General features: G+C 36.6%; 1 protein-coding gene across 1 annotated transcript in view; it reads left to right on the top strand.

Moving 5' to 3' along the window:
- LOC114665262 (uncharacterized) overlaps positions 1-17626 on the top strand; it is a 188016-nt gene extending 170390 nt beyond the window's left edge. Inside the window, exons 6-8 of the mRNA XM_051936206.1 lie at positions 4471-4701; positions 16794-16845; positions 17400-17626. Coding sequence (XP_051792166.1) covers positions 4471-4701; positions 16794-16845; positions 17400-17626 — 510 coding nt within the window. The remainder of the gene's footprint in view (positions 1-4470; positions 4702-16793; positions 16846-17399) is intronic.
- The last annotated feature ends 8375 nt before the right edge of the window (positions 17627-26001 follow it).

The following is a 26001-nucleotide window of genomic DNA, read 5'->3' as shown; positions in this document are numbered from 1 at the left end:
GCTCATCCTCATCTCTGTGTTTTAGCCATGTTTGTGTTATTGCATATAATTTCATAATTATGCTTAATTCCAATTCCTTGTTTAGTTTTTGTACTCCTCATGTTAAAGCAAGTAATTTTTAAATTGTTTACTTATGTTGCTTTGGACTAGAAATTATTCCTATGCATATTTGTCATTACATCATTGTTTGTCCCTTTATGTGATGCTCTAAGTGTAATGTTAATGGTAAATTTTCCGTAGTCCGCTTAGCTTGCACTTGAATATAATGTAACTTAGCATAGATAATGGAAGATTCAACTTAAACCCCTATAATTCATAGAAAACGGAATGTTCATAACCTTAACTCTATGTGACAGTAGAATAGCCCATTGATTGAAGTTAAACAGCTAGAAAGAAACATGAACGGTTAGACAGATAGTCTTTAAGGATTTATAGTTTTCTGATTGTTGCACTGAACATTACATAGAATGATACATAGAAACCTTTAAGTAATATAACCAAAATATAGTATTTAAGTGGAATATAATGTTTCCCTTTTTTTGCATATATTATCAACTTTTTTCTCTTTTTGTGTGAACTGTTTGCTTTGAATTTCACTAAAATCTTTAAAAATGAAGACACTTGGACTGTAGAATCTCTTTGTATGGCAAGTCATACTAGTGCAGGAATGTCTATCTGGTAGCTGCATTTTAACTATTTTGAACCATTTGGAAACTTTTGTCAAAAGCAGCTACAATAAGCCTAGACTGTCCTAAACTCCCTACCCCATTCCATACTTTAAATAAAATCATTGACTATCCTACTCATATGTCTTCCCAATAAATTGATGCCCCTGCAGTTCAAATCGCTCACAGCAGAACATGTACAAACTGTTACAGATTAGTCCCAATACCCCATAAACCTATGCACTTCTAACCTACACCAAGGTCTGAACTATATATTAGGCCTTATAATCTGCTTAATTTTGCTTAAGATGACATGTGGCACTGGTAGGTCTTCAAAGAAGACTACCTTGTTAGTTGTGCTCCTCAGCTTGACACCTGCCTCTTTAAATTTGGAGTGTAGAACAGACAGCCTGCCATTATGTATGTTATTTATCCCAAAAATGGTCAATGACAACTAGATACCCTCCTGCTCTGGCCAATAACGTATCCAACCTTCCAAGAAGGTCTCCCACCTGTGCACCTGGAAGGCAGAACACCATTTAAATGTCTCTAACTCTGGAGCAAACATGAACTACTTATGCCTATACAGGTTTAACAGGGTCTCAGCAGCATTAAGGCAGGAGAGATCTCCTAGAAGAACGTGAGCCCATTGTAGGAGATGCTTTTTTTTGTCCTCCTTGAAACATAAAACTCAGTCAAGCACAGTAAACAGGAATAAAGACATAATGTAAAATAAAGGCAACAGCTCTTAAAGTCCAACATAAACTGTATCCTCTTAACCACAACATAAATATTATTATAAAAGCTGTAGATTACTTAGGAGTCACCTAATATATTTTAAACCATAAAACTTTAAACCATAATTTATATGACACCTTCATGAAGAAAAAAAACAACCTCTTAGAAAGAATGTTACTAAGATTTAATCTTTTAGATTATATACTGTAGCCAACAAAGATAAATAAACTGTAGCACAGAGGGCAAGTTCATTCATTTGTCTGAAGCAGAATCGACTATTGTAAAGGTTTGTGGCCAGTCTGTTTGAATGACTCTACCATTAATTGAAAGCACTGCAGCAAGGATCATAAATACAATAGTGGTTAAATCACTTCATTGGCCTTCAATTAAGTTTACAGACAATTTTAAAATCCTCCTAATCACATATAAAGTCGCAAAAACATATTAAGTCCTTTAATCTGAGGAGAACATTGAGATATCAAGGTGTAGATGTTATGAATGGGTGTTTGGGAAATCAGTTTTCTTATTTTATTGTTTATTACATTTGTATTATTATTGCTTTGAGATAAAATTATTGTTATTGTTTTACTAGTATATTGTAACACTATTTTGTTTATTGTTCTGATATGGGTACTACCATTAGACAATGCGTTTTTTCATGACCATGGCTATATTGTTGCCTGCAACAGTATTTACTGTCAGCAAGTTACTTATAAAGGTCACTAATTTTAGTCTGTCCAAGACAGCTAGTGAATGGAATAAGGGATCGACCCAGGTTGACAGGAACACAAAATTTATACTGTAGGACTGGTGAGTTTTTAATTGTCTGCCCAAATGATGTTAAAATGAGATGGGCACCTGATGTAATCAATTGGGAAAATGTAACACTGACAATCTCTACTTGTATGCTGAAAATGATTGTCCCATATTTCATTTTGATGAAGTTGTTTTTCAATAAACATTTCTTACATCTATGTTGTCTGAAAACAATTATCACCAAGCTTTTGTAAGGTCATTTCTCCAGGGCATTAATCTTTTTTTGGAGTCAATGCAGTGATGCTCCAAATTTAATGAATTACGCTTTTTCTGTGCTATTTCTCTGCACTATGCGGCTGCCTGTTAACTCCAACCACAACCCCAAACCTAAGACAAGTTCAGATATTGTATGAAATAAGTTTGGACATTCCCGGCTTGTCATACACAATTTTGTACTCACTTTTGCAGTACTGCTGTCTTTTTTGGTGAAGCAGAATTTGTGTTTCCCAAATTTTATGAGGGGGACCAAGAGGATTTTTCAGTCATGTTTAACAGCATTTTGTATTAGTTATCTGTTTGATTCTGTTCTTTGTTTTGTGTGTGATTTGCCATCACACGTTTGATGACAGCCTCATGAATGCCAAGGATAATGTGTTGTCATGCCATGCTGTGCTATGACTACACATTGCATTTGTTAGGATTCACATTGCAAGTGAGGTGTTAAGTGAAAAAAGAGAATAATTTAGTGAAGGAAATAAGAAACAAAATGTGCACATGGTAGAAAGAGAGAAACAAATGACCAGGAGATAAGAAACAAAAAGGTTAAAGCATAGTCAAACAACAGGAAGGGATTAATACCCTTATTATACTGGGAAATTCTTGGTAAATAAAGAATAGTCTTGAGTTATTGTTAGAAATAAATTCAAAGATAGACATCCCTTATTTACACCAAGTGGTGGAGCCTCACCATGTCAGCAGCTGAGTTCTCCATTTGCAAGACAAAAGGGATTAGATAAAACTTTATTAATTAATGAAAAAGCTTCCTTTAATCTGCTTCATTTGTTGAAATCTAATAGCTAAAAAGCATTTCAGTTACACCAATCAACACACAGATAAATGGTATGTTTAAACATCCCCATGCAATTAATTGCCATCTTAAGGTCCCAAAATATTTTATGATAAAAAGTCTTGGGTAAATATCTGGTTCATGGAATAAGACTGCTTATATGTGCGGAACAAAATAAAAAGTTAAATGTAATTTGATCTCATCTTTTATTTAAATGTGCTGGTACAAATGAAGGCAGGATGTAACAGTTTAACAGGCAGGAAGTTTTAAACACATTTTCCCTTACACCAAGCAGACAGGATGACAAGAAATCAGTAATCAAAAAACAATGGCAAATGTCTCTTAAAAAAATTGAAATTGATCCCAAAATCATGATACTGACCCATCTTATACAGGCAGGTCTGATGACACAGTATGTCATGTGACCTATGTCACATACTATAACATTTATGGGGCATAACAACTATAAAAAACATGAGTGGCCATGCAAAGACAGGCACTGAAAGGTTGTGACCATAAAAAGCACATTCTGGCCGTTGTTTTATTAGTGTTTGCTTTTGTGAAGGCAAGAACAGTAGCAGTTCCTTCAAAAAAGAAAAAGGCCTCTTTTTTAGATTCTGTGTAATGGTGTACTGACTGCACCAAAGATGACATGATCTAAACTTCGTTTTGTATTTTTTTCAGCCTTATTTCTTGGCCTCTAATATAATGAAGATATTGTTCTGTGGGCTTTAGAAGTCAATGAATTAAATAGTTTGCTCAATTTTTGATTTAGAATGTTTTGAAGAAATTATTTTTGAAAAACGTTCTTATCCAGAAATATTTTTTTTAATCAGCAGTGCCATTGTTTGTCTTTTGTGATGCAGGATAGCCAATGTCACGCATCATCAGAGGTAAGCACAGAGACTGTCTGTCTGTCTGAGCTGATTAAGTGAGGAGAGAATTGGAAAACACTGCATAAACAAGACTTCACAGGCAGATGGAATTAGCCCCCGGGTGCTGAAAACATGTGTCAGCCAACTCTGTGGGGTACTACAGCACCTGTTCTCCCTTTCTCTGCATTTACAGAAGGTTTCCCAGCTGTAGAAAACACCCTGTGTGTTGCCAGTCCCAAAGAAAGAGCATTCTAATGATCCCAAGGACTTCAGACCAGTTGCTCTTACTTCATACGTCTGGAAGTCCTTTGAGAGGCTTGTCCTAAAACAGCTACGGCCCCTGGTTTCAGAACATCTGGATCCTCTGCAGTTTGCCTATCAGGCACATATAGCTGTGGAGGATACTATCATCTGCATGCTCCACAGAGACCACTTAGACAAAGCTGGTACCAAAACAAGGATAATGTTCTTTGACTTTTCCAGTGCTTTTAACAGCATTCTACCTCATCAACTGGGAAAAAAGCTCAAGGCTTTGAATCTTGACGCTCCCACAACTTCCTGGATCATGGACTACCTGACCAACAGACAGCAGTTTGTAAAGGTGAGAGACTGTGTATCAGAAATGTTGTTGTGTAATACTGGGGCACCTCAGGGAACTGTCCTGGCTCCCTTCCTGTTTACCTTCTAAACAACAGGCTTCCAGCTCAATAGTTGTGCTTGCCATCTACTAAAAATTTCAGATATATCATCCATTATACCGCCGGCATTAATAATGGAGATAAGTCAGTGTACATGAAAGTCATGGAGGACTTTGTCTTGTGGTGCAGGGACAGCAACCTGCAGCTCAACATCAGCAACTAAAAGAGCTGGTGGTGGATTTTAAATGTGCCAAGAAGCCTCTAAGACCAATTATCATTGGTGTAGAGCTACACGTACCTGGGGGTTCACATAAACAACAAATTGGACTGGTCTGACAACACAGTGCCATTTTGTACAAGAAGGGTCAGAGCAGACTGTTCTTACTAAGGAGACTGAAGTCTTTTGATGTGTGCAGCAGGATGCTGGAAATGTTCTATCAGTCCATAGTAGCCAGTGTGGTGTTCTATGGGGAAGAAACCTGACCTCAAAAGAAGCGCAGTGGCTGAACAAAGTTATAAGGAAAGCCTGCTCCATCACAGGGTGATCCCTGGGCACACTAGAACCTGCTGTAGAAAAAAGGATGATGGCAAAATTGGATGCCATCATGAAAAATCTCCTTTACCCCCTCCAAGGAAAAATCTCTTAGAGCACCTTTAGCCACAGGCTTATTCTACCACGGTGTGCTAAGAAGCACCTCTGGGGTTTTTTTTCTGCCCACTGCTTCCAGGCAATTCAATGCTTCCACCCAATATACTCTTTAGTAATTAATTTATCAATATATTGGATATATTAGCTGTCTTGTGAGACTGTATTCTTCTTTTTTAAGTTTATGTTCCTTCAGGATAACCCCTACCCTATTTCTCCTCCCATCCACATCATGGTAGAACAATTTGAACCCACCTCTGATACACCTGGCCTCAGTGCACTTCCATCTGGTCTCTTTCACACACAATATATCAACATTCTTTCTCTTCATCATATCAGCAAACTACTCTCCTTACCAGTCAAACGAGCCAACATTTAAAGTTCCTACCCTCACTTCCAGTCTCTTAATCTTCCCCCTCTTCTTTTGCTTCAGAAAACAGTAGCTCAGTTTCCCCCAGCCCCCTGTTGGATAAACAGTACTGATGGTGGTAGTTGTTAACTCGGGACTCAACCTGTGTGGAAATCTGTATTGTTGTCCGCATATTAATCTAACAAAATTTTACACCGGATGCCTTTCCAGATGTAACCTTCCCCACTTTTCTGGGCTTGGGACCGGCGCAAAGAAACACATTAGTTTGTGCATCCCCCATGGCTGAGTTATTATTGGTAAGATATCTGTGGTTACAAATTCTTTTCTGCTTTTTGATTTATGTCTCACTTTTTGACTTAGGCTATGTGAAATATTCTTGTTATTGACTCTGTCACTATGTTTCTCATTGTACGATTCACGGTCACGATCCATCTTCTGATTCCATCTTACTTGGAAACTGCTACTGCCTGTACTGTCAGTACAAAATATGTATCATAAAAATACCTAGCCAAAGTCCAAACTGGTTAAAAAACAAAAATTGTAGGTAGAGGTTCGGACTATGAATGTCAGAAACAAGAAATAGTGAATAGAACCAAAGCCAAAATTTTAGACGTAAATGTAAGGAATAAACTTTCATTTCATTCAGCCATTTCTAATTAAGCTAGTTCTGTCTTGTAAATATATACTAAGTGGCTACTGTATTAAGTATACTTGCCCTTAAAAGTAATTGGTCAGTCAGTGACAGCATCATGTGGATGTTTTTCACATCATTTTCCACTGGACAGCACAGGTCACCATTACGTTCCAAAATATCTTAAACTGTTTTCTCTCATTCTGTGTGAAAGCACAAGATAAAATTTTTTTCATGGACACTAACACAAAATACTTGGGGAAAGAATCATATACAAAAAATATCATTTTTGAGTGGCGTATTCCTTTAAGGAAATACCTGGGGCCTCATGTATAACGCCGTGCGTAGAACTCACACTATAACATGGCATAAGCACAAAAGCGGGATTGTGCGTACGCACAGAAAAATCCAAATGCAGGAATCTGTGCGCACGCATACTTTCACTTTCTACCACTACATAAATCCCGATCAGCGTGAAAAGTAACGCACGTGCACGCGCCTTCTGTCCCGCCCCAACTCCTCCCAGAATTACGCCTCTTTGAATATGCAAATCAATATAAATAGCCTTCTGTGAAAAGACAATGGGAGAAGCACAGGGGAAAATATAAGAATTTCAGCGAATACCAAGTGGAGGCAAAGGAAAAACGTACTATTTGTTGGTTTAAACAGTGGTATAATCAACAAAAGGAAGTTGATCGAGTGACAGAGTGTTGGAGAAACTCGAAAGATCAAATTCACAAAGTCGCACAGTACCCGAAATAAAAAAGAAATCACATATCAAAGTCGCCGTGAAAAGGCAAGTCGTAGCCCACCGTCTGAGTGTCATATGAAAGCGTATTAGGGTACAAACAAAAAACATAGGCACACAGTGGAAAAAAGCACGAAATGTCAACTTTAATCTCGAAATTTCCACTTTAATCACGTAGTTTATTTTGCCATTAAAGTAGAACATCATTGCCATTAAAGTAGAACATCATAAACTTCATCTTAAAATCGTTTATTTTACTAGTTTCTAAAGTAGCATGTTAAATGCTTTGTTCTGTGTTTGATCTTCTATGTGCTCTATGTGTGTGAATCACTACGTGCTTCCGTTCTTTCTCTTTCTCCAACAGGACACAGAATGCATTACATTCGAGATATTACAGCTCTCTGAATAATTAAAATACTGAGATATATACGTGATATCATTTTCATGATAATAGGAATGAAAGCATGTTATTAAACATGGGAACACGGTGGCGCAGTGATTGTTCATATCTCACGCAAGAGGCTTGCTGCACCATGTGTGACCTTCGATGAAATAATTTATTACAGAAGTACTGTCTCTTTCAAACGTACTAACCTCCAATTCCTGTCCATACTTTTCTTTCTCCAATCACCACACAATCAGCTGTGTAATAGACGTTAAGCCATTTGTAAGCTTAGAACACCGATTCTTCAAAACTTTTAAGGAGCATTGAAATATCTTCGTAGTACATGTTTAATTATTCTATTCGTCTATCCTTCCAGTGTCGCGTCAGCACCAGCAAGAATACAGCGCAAGGCAGGAGCTATCCTTGAACTAGCTATACGCTGCGGCACCGTGTCCTCACATGTTTAATTATTAACAATACAGATTATTTAAATGAAGTTAAAGTTTTATCTGTATACTATAAGCAACATATTTTGCTGCATTTCATCTGAAAATGATATTGTCATCATACGCGCTTTATAAAGTGGCGCAGGTTGTGCAATATTATAACTGTAGTGTAAGTTTACAGTGAGGTGATTGTACTTATAAGTACAAACAGTTCTACAAGGAGCACTTGATGGACTGATTGAGTGCGTTTATAGTTCTTGGGATGAAACTGTTTCTGAAACGCGAGGTCGTACAGGAAAGGCTTTGACGCTTTTTGCCGTGGTTGAGGTAGTGTGTACTTGAAACTGTATACCGATAATTCTCTTTCTGATCATCTGCTGCTGTGATTCACACTCAGATACAGTGATATAAATACTCCGAGTGGTGCAGTGAGAGTAATATGGAAAAAGACCATTCTGTGGACCATTATATTGTTACAGGTTAATTACAATCAGATGCATTAAATTTATGAACGATATGCGGTTAATTTCAGTGTATTTGATAAAGCCGCCGCCGTGCATGTGGATACAAGAAAGGGTAACCACACAGGAACAGTAGCACTGCTTTGACGCTGGGTGCCGCCAGTCTGCAAAACCGAGCGGAGAAATTGCGTACGCCAAGGTATGAGTTACCGTGGAAATGTGCGTGGCTTTACGCCAAGTTTAGGTTTTATACATCGCGATTTGAGCGTGGAAAGGTTCGTACGCAACATTCCTGTGCGTACGCACTGTTTATACATGAGGCCCCTGGATATTATAATTATAAAAAAATAACCAAAACATTTTGTTTTAATTGTTAAAAATGAAAACTGATAGTGGTGGTGTATTGTTGTAGAGTGAGTTTTCATTGAACATCCTGGATCCCTCAGAGAACATATTAACATTATTTCAATCATCCTTTCTTAAGAGCAGTGTTCTTTTCTACAAAAGGAATTTTTTTCAGCATGGTAATGCCACATGTTTTAGTAAGTAGTAAAATCTGGGAATAGCCTTAGGAACATTATATTGTAATCAGCTTAATTCAGTACTCCAATAACCCAGATCTCAATTGGCTTAAATATCTTTGGAACAAAATGGAACACACTATTTAAATTGGGCACCTAGGCATCTATCCATTTTCAAACCTGATTTATCTTGTAACAAAAATTACATAGGTGAATATTTACATATTATACAGGGTATTTCATATGTATATGTTTTTGAATGTGTCTGTCTGCATTTGTGATGTTGTGTTTTTGTTTTCTTGTTCAATGCAAAAAAAGAATGAATATTACAAGTGAACCTGAAATTTAGAAACAACCGTAGAAAGACAATATTTAAAATCAATATTTAAAATGGAGGCACCAAAGGTTGTGAAAGTAAGTAAAGGTGTACCTGGCAGAGGCAATTCATAGTTTTTTGCCTGGAGATGAGCGTTAGTGAGGACTTAACCCCACAGGAATAGAGGAAAAGGACCATAGAAGTTGGATTTAGGAGTACTGTGGAAATCCTTTTCCGACGTGGTTGGAGATGTCCAGTGAGATTGCAGCAGTGCCGGGATAACTTTGATTTCATGCTGAATTTAGCTTCCAAATGGAAGGATAACATTTAAAACGACTGTTGCAGTAACTCGTCTAAACTGAGACAGTGTTTTATGTCATTTGTATGTTAATTGTTTGTAATTTCTTATGTTCTCGTGTTCAATTGATTTAATACATCTCGTGAAAGATACAAAAGTTGTGTCAGAGTGCGTTAGTTCAGGTGTTCAGTTTATAACAAGTGCCAAAGTTAAAGTCATCTCTTTATCTTTTCTTATTTAATAAACACTCATTTCAGGGGTCTTTTTATGGAACACTTTCCAGAATCTAATTACTACATAAAATGAGTCCTAACATGAGTCTATATTTGAGCGTATTTATGTATGTGAGTGTATATATTTCACCATTCTATGTAGATTTTGTTACAATCCAGTCAGGCTTTCAGAGAGTAAATTTCTACAACAGATTAACTTCAACAACTCTGAGACACTTGAAAGTCAACTAGGACCACCAGCCTAGTGTCGACCATTCAACACATTATGTAGTCCATGATTCGATGATTCCAATTTTTTCTGAGAACAAATAGATGAGCTAGCAGTTAAGTAGGTGTAACTAATAAACTGGCCAATAAGCATTCTACTTTTGCAGCAAAGCTATTGGAGTGATGAGGCTGAAAAAAATCACAATTCAGAACATATAGCTGTTTATGGGGTTATGCTTTAAAAGATAAAAATGATGCAATTAGTGACTGCCACAGCCAAATCACAATGTAATAGATAAAATCAAATCTTATTCTCTCTTTCACTCCACTTAACTTTGGTTTAATGATAATTTCTTGTAGATTATTTTTACAGCATAACTATTTTAGAAGAAATAAGATCTTATATTACAATAAATACAATTTAAAAAGTCATGAAGTATAATCAGTCCATCATTTAAATAAATTCAAGTGTTCAGGTGCACACTATTCCTCTAAACTGTATGTTTCACAAATAAGAATGGTTGTCTGATTTTGTATGCCATGTGCATTCTTGTTATTTACGCTCTAGTTAAATATCCTGGCTATTTTGCTTAGTGCCCCTGGGGTTCATAGAAATAAAAACATTTAAATATACAATACTATATTTTGGAAGCAATCGTGCCTTGGTTTAACAATGGAGGATTTTTTTCACAGTGGAATAACATAAGGGGAGTTCATATACACAATCGCAAGAAAAACCCTGCAGCATATTTTGTGACTTGGAAAAATGTCTGAGAGCTCAGGTCTAATGAATCACCTTCCTTAAGGCTTCTGAGCAAAAATAAGCACTGTCTTTTCCTAATGAAGCTAATCCCTCAACATGTCTTTGCAGTCGGGAACCTTGTACATGTTTCTATCCTAGACTAGCCAGGACTCTTAATATTTCTCTACTCCACTCTACAATGAACCATTTATTATCTGGATGTAAAATTAAAAGTCATAAACACCACCATGTTATGATTCCATGTAGTAATGACTGACAATGATAATGTATTCAAATCACTAACATGTTTTTTACAATATGAACTGCCAAAACATTGGTAAGCTATCCTTAAGGAATAGCACTTAAGGCTGAAAATAAATGCTGAGCATGATAGAGCATCTCTTACACTAGAAGGTATGCCATTTGAAATATTGGAGGCCTAATAGCTAAAGGGTCTATATCTTACAGCAGGTTTATTTATGCTTGGTTTTTATGTTATGACTGTAGTGTATGTAAGGGTTTATTAAGTAATATTACGGAAAGGTTGGCACACAAGTTAATGGCTTTTTATGTTAACTAGGGCTCAATATAGAGACATAAAAAAATGAGTTATATGGTCATGCTTTCTAGTTATCATAGTTATAATTGATTATAATTGTTATGGACCTCATTTACTCACCATGCATGTTTGGTATGATTTCTGTTTTTTATTTTTATTGTTATGACATTGCAGCATGTTCTTTTGGTAGTCAGCAACATTTTGTATCATTAGTCCATGACTGCAGCCACCTTGTTTATTGATGACAGTGTTCCATTGCCACCAGCATTGTGTGTTACATCACCATGCTACTGTTTTAAATATTAGCAAAACTTCCTTTCTTGGGAAAATATTCTGCTTTAAAATTTTTCTTTATTGACAGAAGATGCTAAAAGGCATTTCCAAGTAGAGCTGTTGTCAAGTCCAAGACTGAAACTAGTTGAGACTGAGTCAAGACCAAGTCCAAATAAAAGTGAGACTGAGTTCAAGATCGAGTAGAAATCCAAGCCTTAAGTAGTTGCTGCCAAAATTCGCTAATTCTCTGCTGGTGCAATTGAGACTCGGCTCTACTGAACCCCTGCAAATTCGCAGAAATGTTATGGACGTGAAGCTCTAATCCAAAACAATGTGGTCTTCCAGTTACGGAAATTAACAATTAGTTCTTAACAGTTAATGGTTTTTAAGTATTTTTTATAACTTCACGTATGAAACTGAAAATGTTTGTTTTTTAGATGATCATTTTGCACTTTTATTTAATCAAAAATAGAGTAAATAACAGTATAGGTTCAAATTGGACCACATTACTCATTTCAAGTGTGGTTTATTATTACATTTTATAAAAACGTAATAATATGTAACCTCCTGACTTATGAAGGATGTTGTGCTGCATTGAAGTAAACGTCACATGAAGTCAAACTGGAACTTCACATTTTCATGGACTTCTCCACATCATACTTAATTCTAATGTACCACACAGGTTCACATTATAAGCCGGTCATCGTCATGAACCAAAAAATCACAGCGATCCCTGATAGCTTGCTATTGGCGATACACTTTAAAAGAGCTAATGATGCCATTGCCAGTTATGTCCTACGATACACCCTTTGGCATATCAAATAGGCTACTCACTAAAGCAATTACCATTAAGAGTATGCATTAGGCATTGATGACAGCTGTATTGAGAGAAAATGTCAGCTAACTGAAATAATTAGTTCAAGAACATGAGAATGTGACAACCAAGCAAGATTTTCTGGTCACTTTATTTTTCTGCCACCTGATGTCACTAAAATGTCAACACCAAAAAAACTTATGCTTTGGACATATGCAGACCTTTTAAAGTGTGTAATCAATATGGACTGCATCTTCGGTTTTAAAAAATGTGCTTATAATTTTGTCAGAACTAGCATGGACCTTAAATTTGTTTGGTGTTTGAAAATCACTATACTTCAGTTGTTTTGATTGTTATTTAGACACAGGGTCATAGTGATGCATCTAAGCTTCATTTCTAGTTATGGGGGTTCAATGGCTTACCCACACTTCTCGGTGCTGGGGACACACACATTTATACCTTATGTGGTGTGTGCGGCCCTGGACAATTAAGAGCATCACAGATCTGTTATTGGCCAGTCTCACATGTTGCTGCTGCACAATTGACTTCTAAGAATTCTTTTTCTTCTCTGAATGGCCATGGATTGGCAGACTGCAAGTGTTGCTAAATGGCTTACACTTTTATAATAGCAGATAAACATATCCAAGAGAAAGGAATCTGTGGATAGCAAGGATTTATTGTATTTTCTTATTATTATCATGATGGAACTTCTCATTGTATGCAAGATAATTTGTGCAGATTTCCAGATTAACGAACATACTCACCTGTTGCATGCAGCGTCACTCGACATGACACACTAGTTTCTCACTGTTTTATTCATTCCAAAAAATGCACAAAATATTACTATTTTAAGAAATGAAATATATATATATTTGTGGGTGGCTTTGGGAAAGTGGTGAAGGTGCCCTTTGGCTCTGAAGGCCCCCTTTCTTATGGGTTATACAGGACCATCTCCTAAACCAATGATCATATGATCCCAGTCATTACACCATATGCCCATACCCCATCACATTTTGGGTCACTAGAAATGATGATAGATAACCAGTAAACAAAACAAAAAAACTTCACAAAAAATATTACAAATCAAAGCAAAAAAAAAAAAACTTTCAAAAGGCAGTGGAACCTGACAGCAGCAGGCAAAGGTCTCCATGACAACAGCAGTGAAGCAGACTACATGGTGTCTGACTTCCTGCATCTTCTGGGAAATGAAATTAGTATACACGTTATTTCATCTGTGAATTAGAACTTTTGTTGCAATTTAGCAGACTTCAAAAGAGAAAGATTTTTTTTATTGTTTATTAATAACTTATTATATCTTAAAAACTGCAAAATTTACAAAAAATATACATCCATAAAATCAAATTGTGAGTCAAAAACAGAGCTGGAACAAAGGTTCCCAAAAATAAACAAAAAGACCAGAATGCCTGTCAGGATAGAGAGGTGAGACAAATGAATGAGACAGAAAAGCACCCGTGTATTGTTCTAAACAAAAGTCAGTGCAGAGTCCAGGCTGTTAACACACACGCTTTGAAAAAATTTTTTTTTTCCTCTTTAATTTTCCTGTAACAAAATAAGAAATAGAATAGCATACTTTTGCTGAGACTAGGTCCAGATTTTCGGTTTGTAAGAACACCCCAAAGTGTGTGTGGTGAATATAGCAACATCAGCCATCACTAAGACAGATGACTTCTTGAGCACATAGTGTCACAAACAGCAAGAGGCACAATTAGACTAAACAAGCAAGTATATTTCTTAGAGAGAGATGTTTTTGCACAAGTTTCCATGTGCTTTATACACCTCAATCTGCCTGCGCTACATAAACCAGAGTCTGCCTGCTAAGCATAATTCCATATCTATCCTTTTCTGTAAAATTTGTTCGTTCTTTTATTGTTTGTTCAATATAAACTTGAGTTTTAATCAGTTACTTTTTCCATACAAGAAGAAGAGCAAAACGATTTGTAGTAGAGTCTGGCTACAGACTTGTAGTGGTGGACCCCCCTGTGTCTTTTCCAGCCACAGGGCCTTGTGATATCATTTATAGGCCTGTGGCTGGAAGTGTAACATGGAAACTCTTGGCACAGTGTTATTCTTGAACATATGTTGTTCTTTATGTTAAACTAGGGGTCTCTGCCCCCTTCTCGCCTGCCCCTGGGTTTGGTTAACCGGATATACAATTGTTATTTTCATGGGAATTGTTACATATGCATTATTTTCACTTTTACTTTAAATCTTTAGTAAAAACAATATTTGGAATTAACTTTTCTTCAAGATCATATTGAATTTTGATTCCGTGTTTGGACTTACATTGTGACAACGCAATGTATAACTGCCTGTGACTGAATATCGTTTCTTTCTCTCTAATAAATAGAATGACTTTTTTTTCGAATGTTTGTCCATGCTCTTTCTTCTTCGCTTAGTCGTTGACGTGTCATCTAGAACGTATAAAATTATTGTCCTGATAAAATTTCTAAGAGCTGAGAGCGCAGGAAGTGTATCTGCCAAAAGCATTCATACGACTAATAGCTGACAGCACAGAAACTGTGTCTGACAAAAGCATTCACACGACTGATGTTAGATGACAGTGGTCTAATTTGAAAATAGTTGTAAGTAGGGCGTGACTTGAAAGAATCTCATGTTAAAAGTCTCCGTCTCATATCTTTTAATCTTTTAATTCTCATTGGCAACATGAATTAGATGATCTACAAGTCTCCGACTTAAAGTTTAAATCCAAACAATATATTCAATCTCTTTTCACTGTTCCATTATTTGACAGAGTAATAATTTCCGTTTGTTTGCGCTAATGCGATCTTTCCTATCCTTTTTGAGACTTTCGAACTTTCGTACTTCCATTATCTCTGACCTGCTCTGCATGTGTACCGTGCCAACATTTTTGAATTCTTCACAACATTCTACTTTGTCATCTACTCTTTGTCCTTTATTTCCGGCCCCAGGCGTGGACTTGTCTTGTATAAGTGTCTCTCCGAGAAAATCACATCTCGTCTCCTTCCAAGGTTTTTTTTTTTTAATAATAGAGAGATATCCTTCCATTACCCAACCCGCTATATCCCATAGAGAGATATACTGTGATTATTTCCATTAGACAATGTCCCAATTTTAATAATTACTACTATAACATATCTAACAATTTTAGTTTGAAATTTACCTTGTTAAATTTGATGCTTTAATATTTTCTTGAAATGCACAAAAAAAAAGATTTATATTAGGTTTTATTACCTGCACTTATGTGTGATCAGTATTCATATGTGCTTTTACATGCACTCATACATTTATCCAGTAAAGCAATGTTTTAGTCCTGTGGACCCTCTGAACAGCTCATTTTTTTAAGAGAACCGTGTGCCAAGATTCTACACTTCATACCTCCAGCCGCAGTGCCCCTGAATGATGTCAAAGAGTCATGAGGCTGGATAAGACACAGAGGGGTTTGATACTGGATGTCAGTCTGCTATCAGATTCATCTGAAAGGTTTCATTTTCTCCTCTTTGACTTTAATGTTTTCCTTTAATTCATTCAAAATGTCTTACTTTACTCTTAAAATCATGGCCAACTGGACTGATGTCAGTCCACTTCTCAATTTCTGGCCTTTAAATTGGCTTAACCCACTGTACTGTATATTGCCTGTTGTTCGTGACATCCACCTGCTGCTTCTTTCCAAGCAGCTGTTCCTGGGTAAAGGAAAATTTTGTTTTTAACCTGTCCAATGACTTAGATTCTGTTTTTTAGTCTGATTTAGATGCAGTACATTTTGTTTAGGCATGTCCTTTCAGTGGTCCCGAGTTCTTCCTCTTCCTTAAATATTTAATATTGATGATATTCTTGGTATGACTGCTGCTGTCCTCACCCTGGTTCTTGAGTCTGCCATTCCCTTATGACACTTGTGCTGCAGTGATTACTCTATCTATGGAAAAAAACTGCACTTTTTTTTGTCTGCCCTGAATTGTGTCAATCTTCTCTGCAGATGTTAAGCCCATTGCCAAACAGCCATCAATGTCTTAAAAACAGCATTGCAAACAACTTTACAAACCAAATATATTTTAAAAAAATGTAAAAGTTAGTATTGGCAATAATTGACTGGCAAGTTTGAAGTTCAGAAGTCCTACATTAACAGAAGGACCTATCAGAAGGAAAAAGGTCATAAAAAATATGGTCTGTGTTAAATTAGTAGAGTTCTAATACAATAAAATTGTTTTCTTAGTTTAAAGATATTATTTGAAATTGGATGAGCAACGTGAGTAATGCATGGCATTAAATCAAGTAAGCAGAATCAGATTACGCCTGCTAAAGCAGTCCTTATCCTGCAAAATAAATTCATTTTAGAAAGCAAATCTTTGAAACATTTTAGACTGTCAAGTTTTTGTTTATTTTTTCCCTGTTGTTTTGCCTGAAGTGCAGTGGGAGGGAATCTGAGGTTGGGAGGACAGGAGATCAAAACTGCCAAAGTGAGTTGTACCCCTAAACCTTACCTGTTTTCCAAGTTGTTGTTGTTTTTTTTTTTTAAAGAAACTGTTTTTATCAGTTCACAAAAAACAGTTCATGATATTTCCAATATCATTTATCAACAAAATGCTCAAACATTTTTAAACATTTTTCCTAATGCAGTTTAAGTAAAAAACATGCTATTAGAAGAATTACTTTGTGAGACACTCACTGTTTACCCTACATTTAATCTTTTATTTTTTCCCTTTATTTCTTGTGCGTCTCTCCTGAACAGGACAGACGCAGCTAAATTCACCCAACAAAGCAGCAGGTTAGCTCACCTTGTGAGTAGGTGATCTAACCTACCTATCCTTGTGGGTTGTTAATTTAAAAAGTAATAAAATTTTCTTTGTAAATTTTTTTTTTCAATTTGGATGAATAATATACCATTACTGCCGTGCTGGGCATTAGTTTTAAATGAAATCACAGATTTTCATGGCATTTTGTTATTACCAGTTTCTCCTTTGTATTGTTTCTTGGTCAGTGCAAGTCATGGTTTCACTTTTCCTACTTTCAGATAACACAGATAAAAACAGGATTATGGTTCATACTCAGACTATCCCTATTGAAAGTACGGCTAGCCATGACATGTTTGTGCACACAGATGCAGCCATTGACAGGATTACTGCGTTATTTTGCAGGATGCTACCTGCAGCAGACTGCTCAAGATCATACAATTTCAAGAATTTTCAGGAATATCTCCGCACTACCTTTAAAAACTATCAGGCAACAGTGGAAGCCTGAATGGCAGAAACCAAATGCTTTCTGTATTGTGGCATTTTTTTGACTTATACAAAATTGACAGCTAGCTTTCAAAGAAAGACCACTCTGTAAATAGGAAAATAACATTCAATACACATGTAAATTAAGAATGCAGGCTTAATGACCGCACTGGTAGGAGTAGAAAGCAGACGGATCAAATGGTGTACTGTACATGCACATTATTGATGGGCATGACCATGAATTAAATAAAAAGAAAAATTGTAACATTCACTTCTGACCCCATTAAAATAGATTTATAGAATACAGTCACATTCCTCATGTGCATGAATGTTTAGTAAGCCATTTGTTTCTTTTTTATATTTATGAAAGTCACCACTTGTTATTATATTTTAGAAGAGGGACCAGATTATGAAGATGAATTACACTTAAAATTAACACACATTTCACATTGTACAGTACCTTAAATAATTCAGGCTAATTACGTTTACATCTTCCAATGAAATGCGTCTCCAGTGGTTGCATCACTTGCGGATAGAGATTGGATGGAGATGACTCACCATATGTGTGCAGAACTTCTACTGTGTAAGATTTGGGGGTTTGGTCAGCACTCGTGTTTATCAGAGTAGAACAACACACCCCAGTTACTAGGTTGTAGTTAGCATCGTGTAAAACTGAAAAGAAGGCAACAGGCCACATTGTCATAATGAACTTTAATATTTTAGCATAATACCTAGTCTACAATATTTTTTCACAGCTATCAGTGGTGGCTGCCCTTTACATGGCTGACTTGTATAATCTCCTTGTATTTTCCGCTTACTTGCTTATTTTATGCAGATTGAAAACACATTTGCATTTACAGTTGTGTTAAGTATGCTCTTTATCCGTTTCTGACCACCTCCAAATGTGGTGTGAGAGATACAATTACAGTCCAGATATGTTTACTGTTGGACTTTAATGTGGTTAAGTGAAACCCGAGCATGATTAGATCACCAAACTGTATCTTAATGTAGGGTGTAAAAGGTGCCATAGATGGAATAGCATTGTTTTCAAGCTTTTTTCTATATATAATGGGTGGAATACAGTGGAAAATACACTACATACAGCAGCTCACAGTGTGTATATATTCTACAGGAAGTTCACTGAATTAATGTTAACAATGATGCAGTGATAGCACTCCCTCGGGTATGTGTGCTGCAAGCAATCAATGCTGAATGGGACAGTGTTAAGACAGGTCTTACTGTATATTTTGTTTAAGAATGCTCATTTGGGTACTGCTTTATTATAAAAACAAAACAAAAAATATTCCTTAAGTATTTTCCTCCAGTGCTGGATTTCAACCCGTACCCCCAATACCCCCGTTTCACCACTATGTCATTACACTACATTGTTTTTAAACCTTTACTTAAAAAACAACAAATAAGCAAGTCAAATGCTTGCAGATGTGAAAAAAGAAAGTGAATTATGATCATATTTTAAGTGAAAGCACTGTATAAAAATATACATTATTTAGAATGCTTACAGTTATTATTTGCTTATATTGTAAGTTTTACATTTCCTACTAAGTTGTTCATAAAAGAATGATTTTAGAATGATTGTACTGTGATAGGTATTCAGGGAAAAGTGTAAACATTTTTTATAAAAAAATATCAAGTTAATGTGCTCAAAATGAGAATGTCAAAATGTGTTCCATATTAAGTGAATGTACAGTAAATGGTCACAGTAATGAGATTAAACAAAGCAATCAGTTCATTGAAGGCTGATTAATTCTTTAGTCATTTTTGCTAGCCAAGCATGCAGTTCAGCAGAAGTATTGCAGTCAAATGATAAACTACACATTTAGCATGGCTGCATCTGTATTTTCTGAACATCATGAGGTACAGCAGGTATTTAGAGAATAATCTGAGCTACAAGTACTAGGTGATGGAGGAAATTAATTATGAGCAGACTGAGTCATTGTCCTGCCTGGGGTTTGTTCCTGCCTTGTGCCCTGTGTTGGCTGGGATTGGCTCCAGCAGACCCCTGTGACCCTGTGTTGGGATATAGCAGGTTGGAAAATAACTGACTGACTGAGTCATTGTCAATGGAAAAACCAAAGCCTAAATAACCAGAAAAAGCTTTCAAAACTAAAACTAACTATGCAAGAATCAAAGTTAAAAACATATTGCAAAAATCCCATTGCTAACTTGTAATACAAACTTTGCTAGTTTTTCTAAAGGAATCGAGTACTCAGATAACACACCCCTGCCATCTTAAAATAGAAAGGAGCATTGTGAGGAGCATACTAACTATAAACCTGTGGACACAGCATCAGTCACTGAAAGGCGACAAGCATATACAACACAAAATAAAACAAAAAAAGAAAAACCTTTACAAGTATTGAAGAAACAAATCATTTTGATTAAGAGAAGCGAGAAAGGTAAATTCACTATAGTTTTTATTAATGTCAAGGCCAATGAGCTTCAGTCTTCCCTTTATGGATATTGCAAAACATGGATCTCGCAATAACTGCCGCAAGGGATTGCATACATCTTCCTTCACTATCCCTTAAACTCCATATTTACATTTACATTTATTTGCTTGGCAGATACTTTTATCCAAAGCAACTTACAACACAGGTAAAAATAATCGAGTAACATTGGGCTAGAACCTGTTTGTTCAGCAAGTGTAATAGGACAGGTAACAAAAGTTGATTGCCACAAGTGAAAACAGCTAATAACTAATAATTTACACTCATAGAGTATAATTGATAAAACAATTAAACCTAAACCACAAAGAGCATAGTTTTTTTTTTTCCAATCAGTTCAACAGATATTCATAGAACAGATGGGTCTTCAATTGCTTTTTAAATACATTTAAGGGAGTCAGCACTATGGATAGAGGTGGGCAGCTTGTTCCACCAACTTGGAACCACACAGGAAAGAGACTAGATTGATACCATGCCGAGGAGGCATCACCAGACACTTTTCACTGACATACTTGAATGGGCGAGAAGCAGCAAAGCTCCTCACCAGGTGCTGACCCACTGACTACTCTGTAGGCAAGCATCAGGTATTTGAACTTAATGCGTGCTGCTACATGGAGCCAATGTAGTGACCTGAAGAGATGAGTGGCATGTATAAGTCTTGACTGGTCAAATACAAGACAGGCTGCTGCATTCTGGATCATCTGCAGCGCCTTGATAGCACAGGAGGGTACTCCTGCCAGAAGCAAGATGCAGTAGTCCAGAAGTGACAAGACCAAAGCCTGGATCAGAACATGTGCTGCATACTCTATTAGGTAAGGTGCGAACTTGCAGATGTTGTACAGCATAAACTTCCACGTATTAGAAACAGCAAAAAAGTGGTCAGAAAAATATAGCTGCTCATCAATCACCGCCCCAAGGTTGCATACTGACTTGGCAGGTGTTAGCAACAGTGAGCCAAGCTGTACGGAGATTGGGAGTTGAAGAGACTGGCTGGCCGGGATCACTAGAAGCTCATTTAATTGCCAGGTTGAGCTGTAGATGATGGTCCTTCAACCAGGTTAAGATATCAGTAAGACATGCAGAGACTCAAGCTAATACCGTATTGTCCTCCGAAGGAAACAACAGGTACAGCTATATATTATCAGCATAGCACTGATAAGAGGACCAATGGGATTGGATGATGGAGCCCAGAGAGGTTGTGTACAGAGCAAAAAGTAGAGGACCCAGCACCGATCCTTGGGGTACACCTGTGCATGGCTGGTGTGCCTTTGACAACTTTTCTCTCCAGGACACGCTCAAGGATCTGCCTGAGATGTAGGACTCAGACCATCTGGGAGCATTTCCAGTGAAGCCAAGGACAGAGAGGGTGGCAAGAAGGATGTTGTAGTTGACTGTGAATATTGACTGTCATATCACACCATGTTTTTTATGCCCTTATTGCCCACCATGATTCAAAATTCAGTAAGCTCTGGTATGTTGTAGTCAGTGATATCAGTATCCAGAGAATATGCCTTTTGATAGGAGTTATTCTAAAAAATGAACTAGTAAAGTAGAATCCCTCCCCATTTCTCACTACAATAAAAGGGACTAAAGCATCAAACCAACACAAAGCTTGCCCAGCTTACCACATGCATGGTGTCAGGTAGAAGGGTGTATTAAGTTTTAGATTGAATTGAGAATGTTTTAAAACTGTTTTTGTGTTATTTGTTTCATTTATTTGTTTCAGTTATTTTTTCCTATGTCATATTTTTCAGGGTGGCAAATGATCCTTATTCAATAAAACTATGACATAAGGGTTAATTGGTCACATAATATGATGAAAATGGGTTTAAAAGCAGATATGGAAAAAGGTTGAGATCAAATCTTTAGAACTAAAAGTAATAAGCTGTCATTTACTCATGGTTTTGCTCAGCTTTTTTTAGTAAAACCTTTTTTTGCATTTTACCTCTTTTCCAGTACTGCGCTTGTTTTTTGTTTGTGCTCAACAGGAGTTCATTGTGTAAGTAGATGCCCACGCTCTGCCACAAGGAGCCTTGATTTTTACCTCCTTTTGTCATGCTTGCTTTTGGGCCTGTTAAAGTTTCTAAAACTGCCTACTCTTTTTTTTGGCCTTGGTCTATCTATTATTTCTCAAATTCAGGTGACTCAGCAACACACTTTTTGTCCCCAGAAAGTATGCTTTTTTGTTGTCAGCTGAGTTTGGAGAGAAATAGTGCTCTTCCTTACCAGTAGCTGTGCCTGTATGCTTTCAACAATATCTGTGATGACACATAGAAACATAATACTGGCAATTTGGAAGTAATAAGGGTAGGGTAACATATTAATGAGTGCTTTGCAGTTTAAGAGAATATTGCCCTTGGGTTCTGCCAATATGTATTGCAAGATTGGCACTCATCTTCATTATAAATTTTCAAGAACAGGGTCATTTAGGTTTCAGCCAAGTTACAATAAGAAACAAAAGTTTTAGTTTCACGGTAGAAAAAGAATATGCTTAAGAAAGGTACAGCAAAAAAGTAAGTAAGTTTGAAAGGATTGTGTAAAGAAGATGAGCATTACCAGCTCTGATTGGAAGTCCTATATATGGCACCAACAGGTTTATGCTTTATATATTTAACCCCTTTCTTATATCTTTGCCTACCTATTATACTGTATGTGAACTTCACACAGTTGGGATTTTAGCATCATAAAACAAGCCTAGCCTGTTTATGGAGTCTAAATGCAGCTTCTCTGCTTCCACACCTATTAGTTTAACTATTATATTAGTTAAATATACATTGTCACACACGTGCGCATGGGAGGCAGGCTAAAGGGCTTGAGTGATGGCAGTTCTGAGACAGGCCGGGAGGTGGCAGAGTGCACTGACTCTTTTTCTCTCTTCCCTGTAGACCATTCCTGGGAGATTCCATCTGCCTCTCTTGACGTCACTTCCAGGACCGAGCCAATGGAAGGAGACCTTACTGGCTCCGGCCCCTGTGATGTCATGTCCAGGCAGGAACCAATGGCTAAAGAACATGGGCCCGATCCTTATGACCTCACTTCCTGTCATCCCCTTTAAAAGCCTTCCCCTTTCCCCTATTTGTCAGTCTTGTTCTGGACTCAATTGTATGCACATCAGTGCTGTTATTTGATAAAAAAACGACTTTGCAGCCAGGATACCATATTATACGGGTGGCTGCCCCAAACCTTTATCAGTTTATGTCTCGTTTTTGTGACAACATTTATACACCCAGCAGTAATTAAGCATGGAGTTTTAGTGTGTTTTATTTTTTTATTTATTTCTTTTTTTAAATCGGCCATCTCTGATCTATGATGCATTATATCAAAGTACAGTTATGCAAACATTGCTTTTCAATCAATATATATAAACAAATAACATTAATGTATTGTAATTGTCAGAATCTGGGCAATTGAACTGTATTTCAATTTTAATTTTAGCATTAGTTTTATATTTTCTTTATAATTATTGTATATTCATATCTCTACGATATAGAGGTTTCTTTCTAAAGTTCTCAATCAAGTTATACCGTTGTTGATTTTGTTTTGCATATTGCACCTGTATCAGCATGTGACATCAAACATGCCATTTTCTATAAAAACAGGCCATGCTGAAACTCTTATGTCAAAACTTTGACACAGTCAAGAGAAATACTGCTACTGCTTTTCTTTTATCAGAAACTGTTAATCTCGCACTTGTCATAACTGATTTATTAATTAATGTCAAAATTTAAACAACATTTTTATTTTCAATTTTTGATGTCTTCCAAAATATGTTAATTTCCCTTGATTTAATTTTAATGGCTGTTAAGACTTTGTAGTTTTTTTCTATTCACATGGGGTTTACTGATAAAGTGCTTTATTGAAAGCGTCTGACAAAGATAATAGTGGTGTGATAAAATGAATGTGATGAAAAGAATTCACGGTGCCTATAAAAAGTATTCAGCCTTTGGACTCCTTACTTGCTTCGTCACACTCCTGCAGTTGTGCTTGTCATTTGCCTCCTTAGGATACATCAACCTTTAACAGAGTAGCCTTCGTAGAAGGCTGGAAGTACCATCTTCTCCCATATGTTAGCACCATAGGGCAATCAAACTGTAAATGAACTCTTCATCATGAACATGTGGTTCAATCATTGGTTGACAAGACTTATAATGTGGCAATCTCCTGAAGAAAATTACAAGAACATGATAGATTACATGATGCCTGCAAATGGCATTGGATAGTTAACAACACATTCAATTTTCTTTAATCAAACATAGGACGTGATGATAATTTGGCATTGCGTTCAAACTGCAAAAAAAAGTTGCAAGCCAAAAAGAAAATCGATGTGGTAAAGCTCAGCATACAAACGATCAGAGACAAATTTTATCTACAAGTAAAGAGCAAATTTGATGCCCTAGGCACACTATCAGAAGACAACAATGATACATTAGGTTGTATAAATGAAATTCTAGGAGATTAGGCAGAAAAGACAACTGATGTGAGAAGAGCAAGAAAGAAGCCTCAGATTAGTGATAAAGTACTCTACCTTTGCGATGAAAGACGTAAGATCAAGCCAAAAGGCATCAATGAACAATTGGTTTAGGCAACAGCATCAGCAAACATTCAAGTGTATAAAGAGAAAAGTAAGAGTGACAATTATAAACAGTCTAAAGTTCTCCTGGAAATCATAAGATTGAGCATGAAGACATTCATAGAAGAACAGATGGTGGAAGAACAAGCAGGCTTCCGAGCAGGATGAGGTACATTGGAAAAAAAAATCACTATAGATTGTAGAAAAGTACTTAAAAAAGAGTTATAAAGCAAGTGTGACAGATGAATAGGTAGATCACCTACAGCAAGTACTGACTATTACTGTGTACAACCAAAGCTCATTCAGTTAATCAGGAGCCTGTACAAAGACCAGAAAACTGCAGTACTAGTTGGGAATGAGAGGACATAGTGGTAGAGACAAGCGGTTGGTTATAGGCAAGGATGCATATTTTGGTCGGACTTATTCAACATTTATATTGAACATATATTGATAGAATCACTCGACAACGATGATATGCACAATGTTGGTGCAAACGTAGCTGATAAAAGAATTAACAACTTATTATTCGCATATGACATGGGTCTTCTGGCCGAGCACATATAAGAAATGCAATGCCTGCTTGGCACAGTCAGTAAGAGCAATAGAGAGATGACTTGGCTACATATTGAGGATGAGCAACCAACACATTGCAAAGATGGTCTTAGAAGGTAAGGTGGGTGACAGTAGACTAACAGGCTCTCTGAAAGCTACGTGGATAAACACTGTGTTGTAAATAGTTGGACTTAAAATGCACATGGTAGTTGATTGCACGTAGGACAGATATACAGTATGTGGAAGAATATCAAACACAATGTAAGAACCAACATCACAAAGATATGTCAGTGAAGAAGAGAGAATATCAAAGTTAATTTTGAAGCAAATGTAGCATATGTATAATAAAGTACAGCAACATTTGCTGTTTTTAGATTTTACTTGTGGTAAAAAAGCTGTGGTTTGGAAAAGGACTCATGAGCAATCTCTTCTAAAAGTATTCCTACTCTTCAAGTAGATGACATCCAGGAAGACATGATTATGTTTAAATAAAAGGTGTATGCCACTGTCATTGAGTACTCTAGATACAAGCGTTGAACAGGGTCACTTCGCAACAATATCAAGAATAATACCTCTTGCATCCATAATCAAATGCATATTGATACTCTGATATTATTTGCAAATAACATATGCATGGCCATCCACCCTTAGGACAATTATTTTTATATGCATGCCATTAATTAAGCCAACAACTCCAGGAAAACCAGGGATTTGCATGAATGTTGCTTGCTTTAACATTACCTCACATGGTAGCATGAGGCGATACCTGGACCCTACAGAGGTTGCACAGGTAGTCCAATTTCTCCAGGA

The sequence above is a fragment of the Erpetoichthys calabaricus genome, chromosome 14 (genome assembly GCF_900747795.2).
Source record: "Erpetoichthys calabaricus chromosome 14, fErpCal1.3, whole genome shotgun sequence".
NCBI classification, from domain to species: domain Eukaryota; kingdom Metazoa; phylum Chordata; class Cladistia; order Polypteriformes; family Polypteridae; genus Erpetoichthys; species Erpetoichthys calabaricus.
Note: the sequence above shows the minus strand (reverse complement) of the source record. Positions and strands in the feature narration are given on the sequence as shown.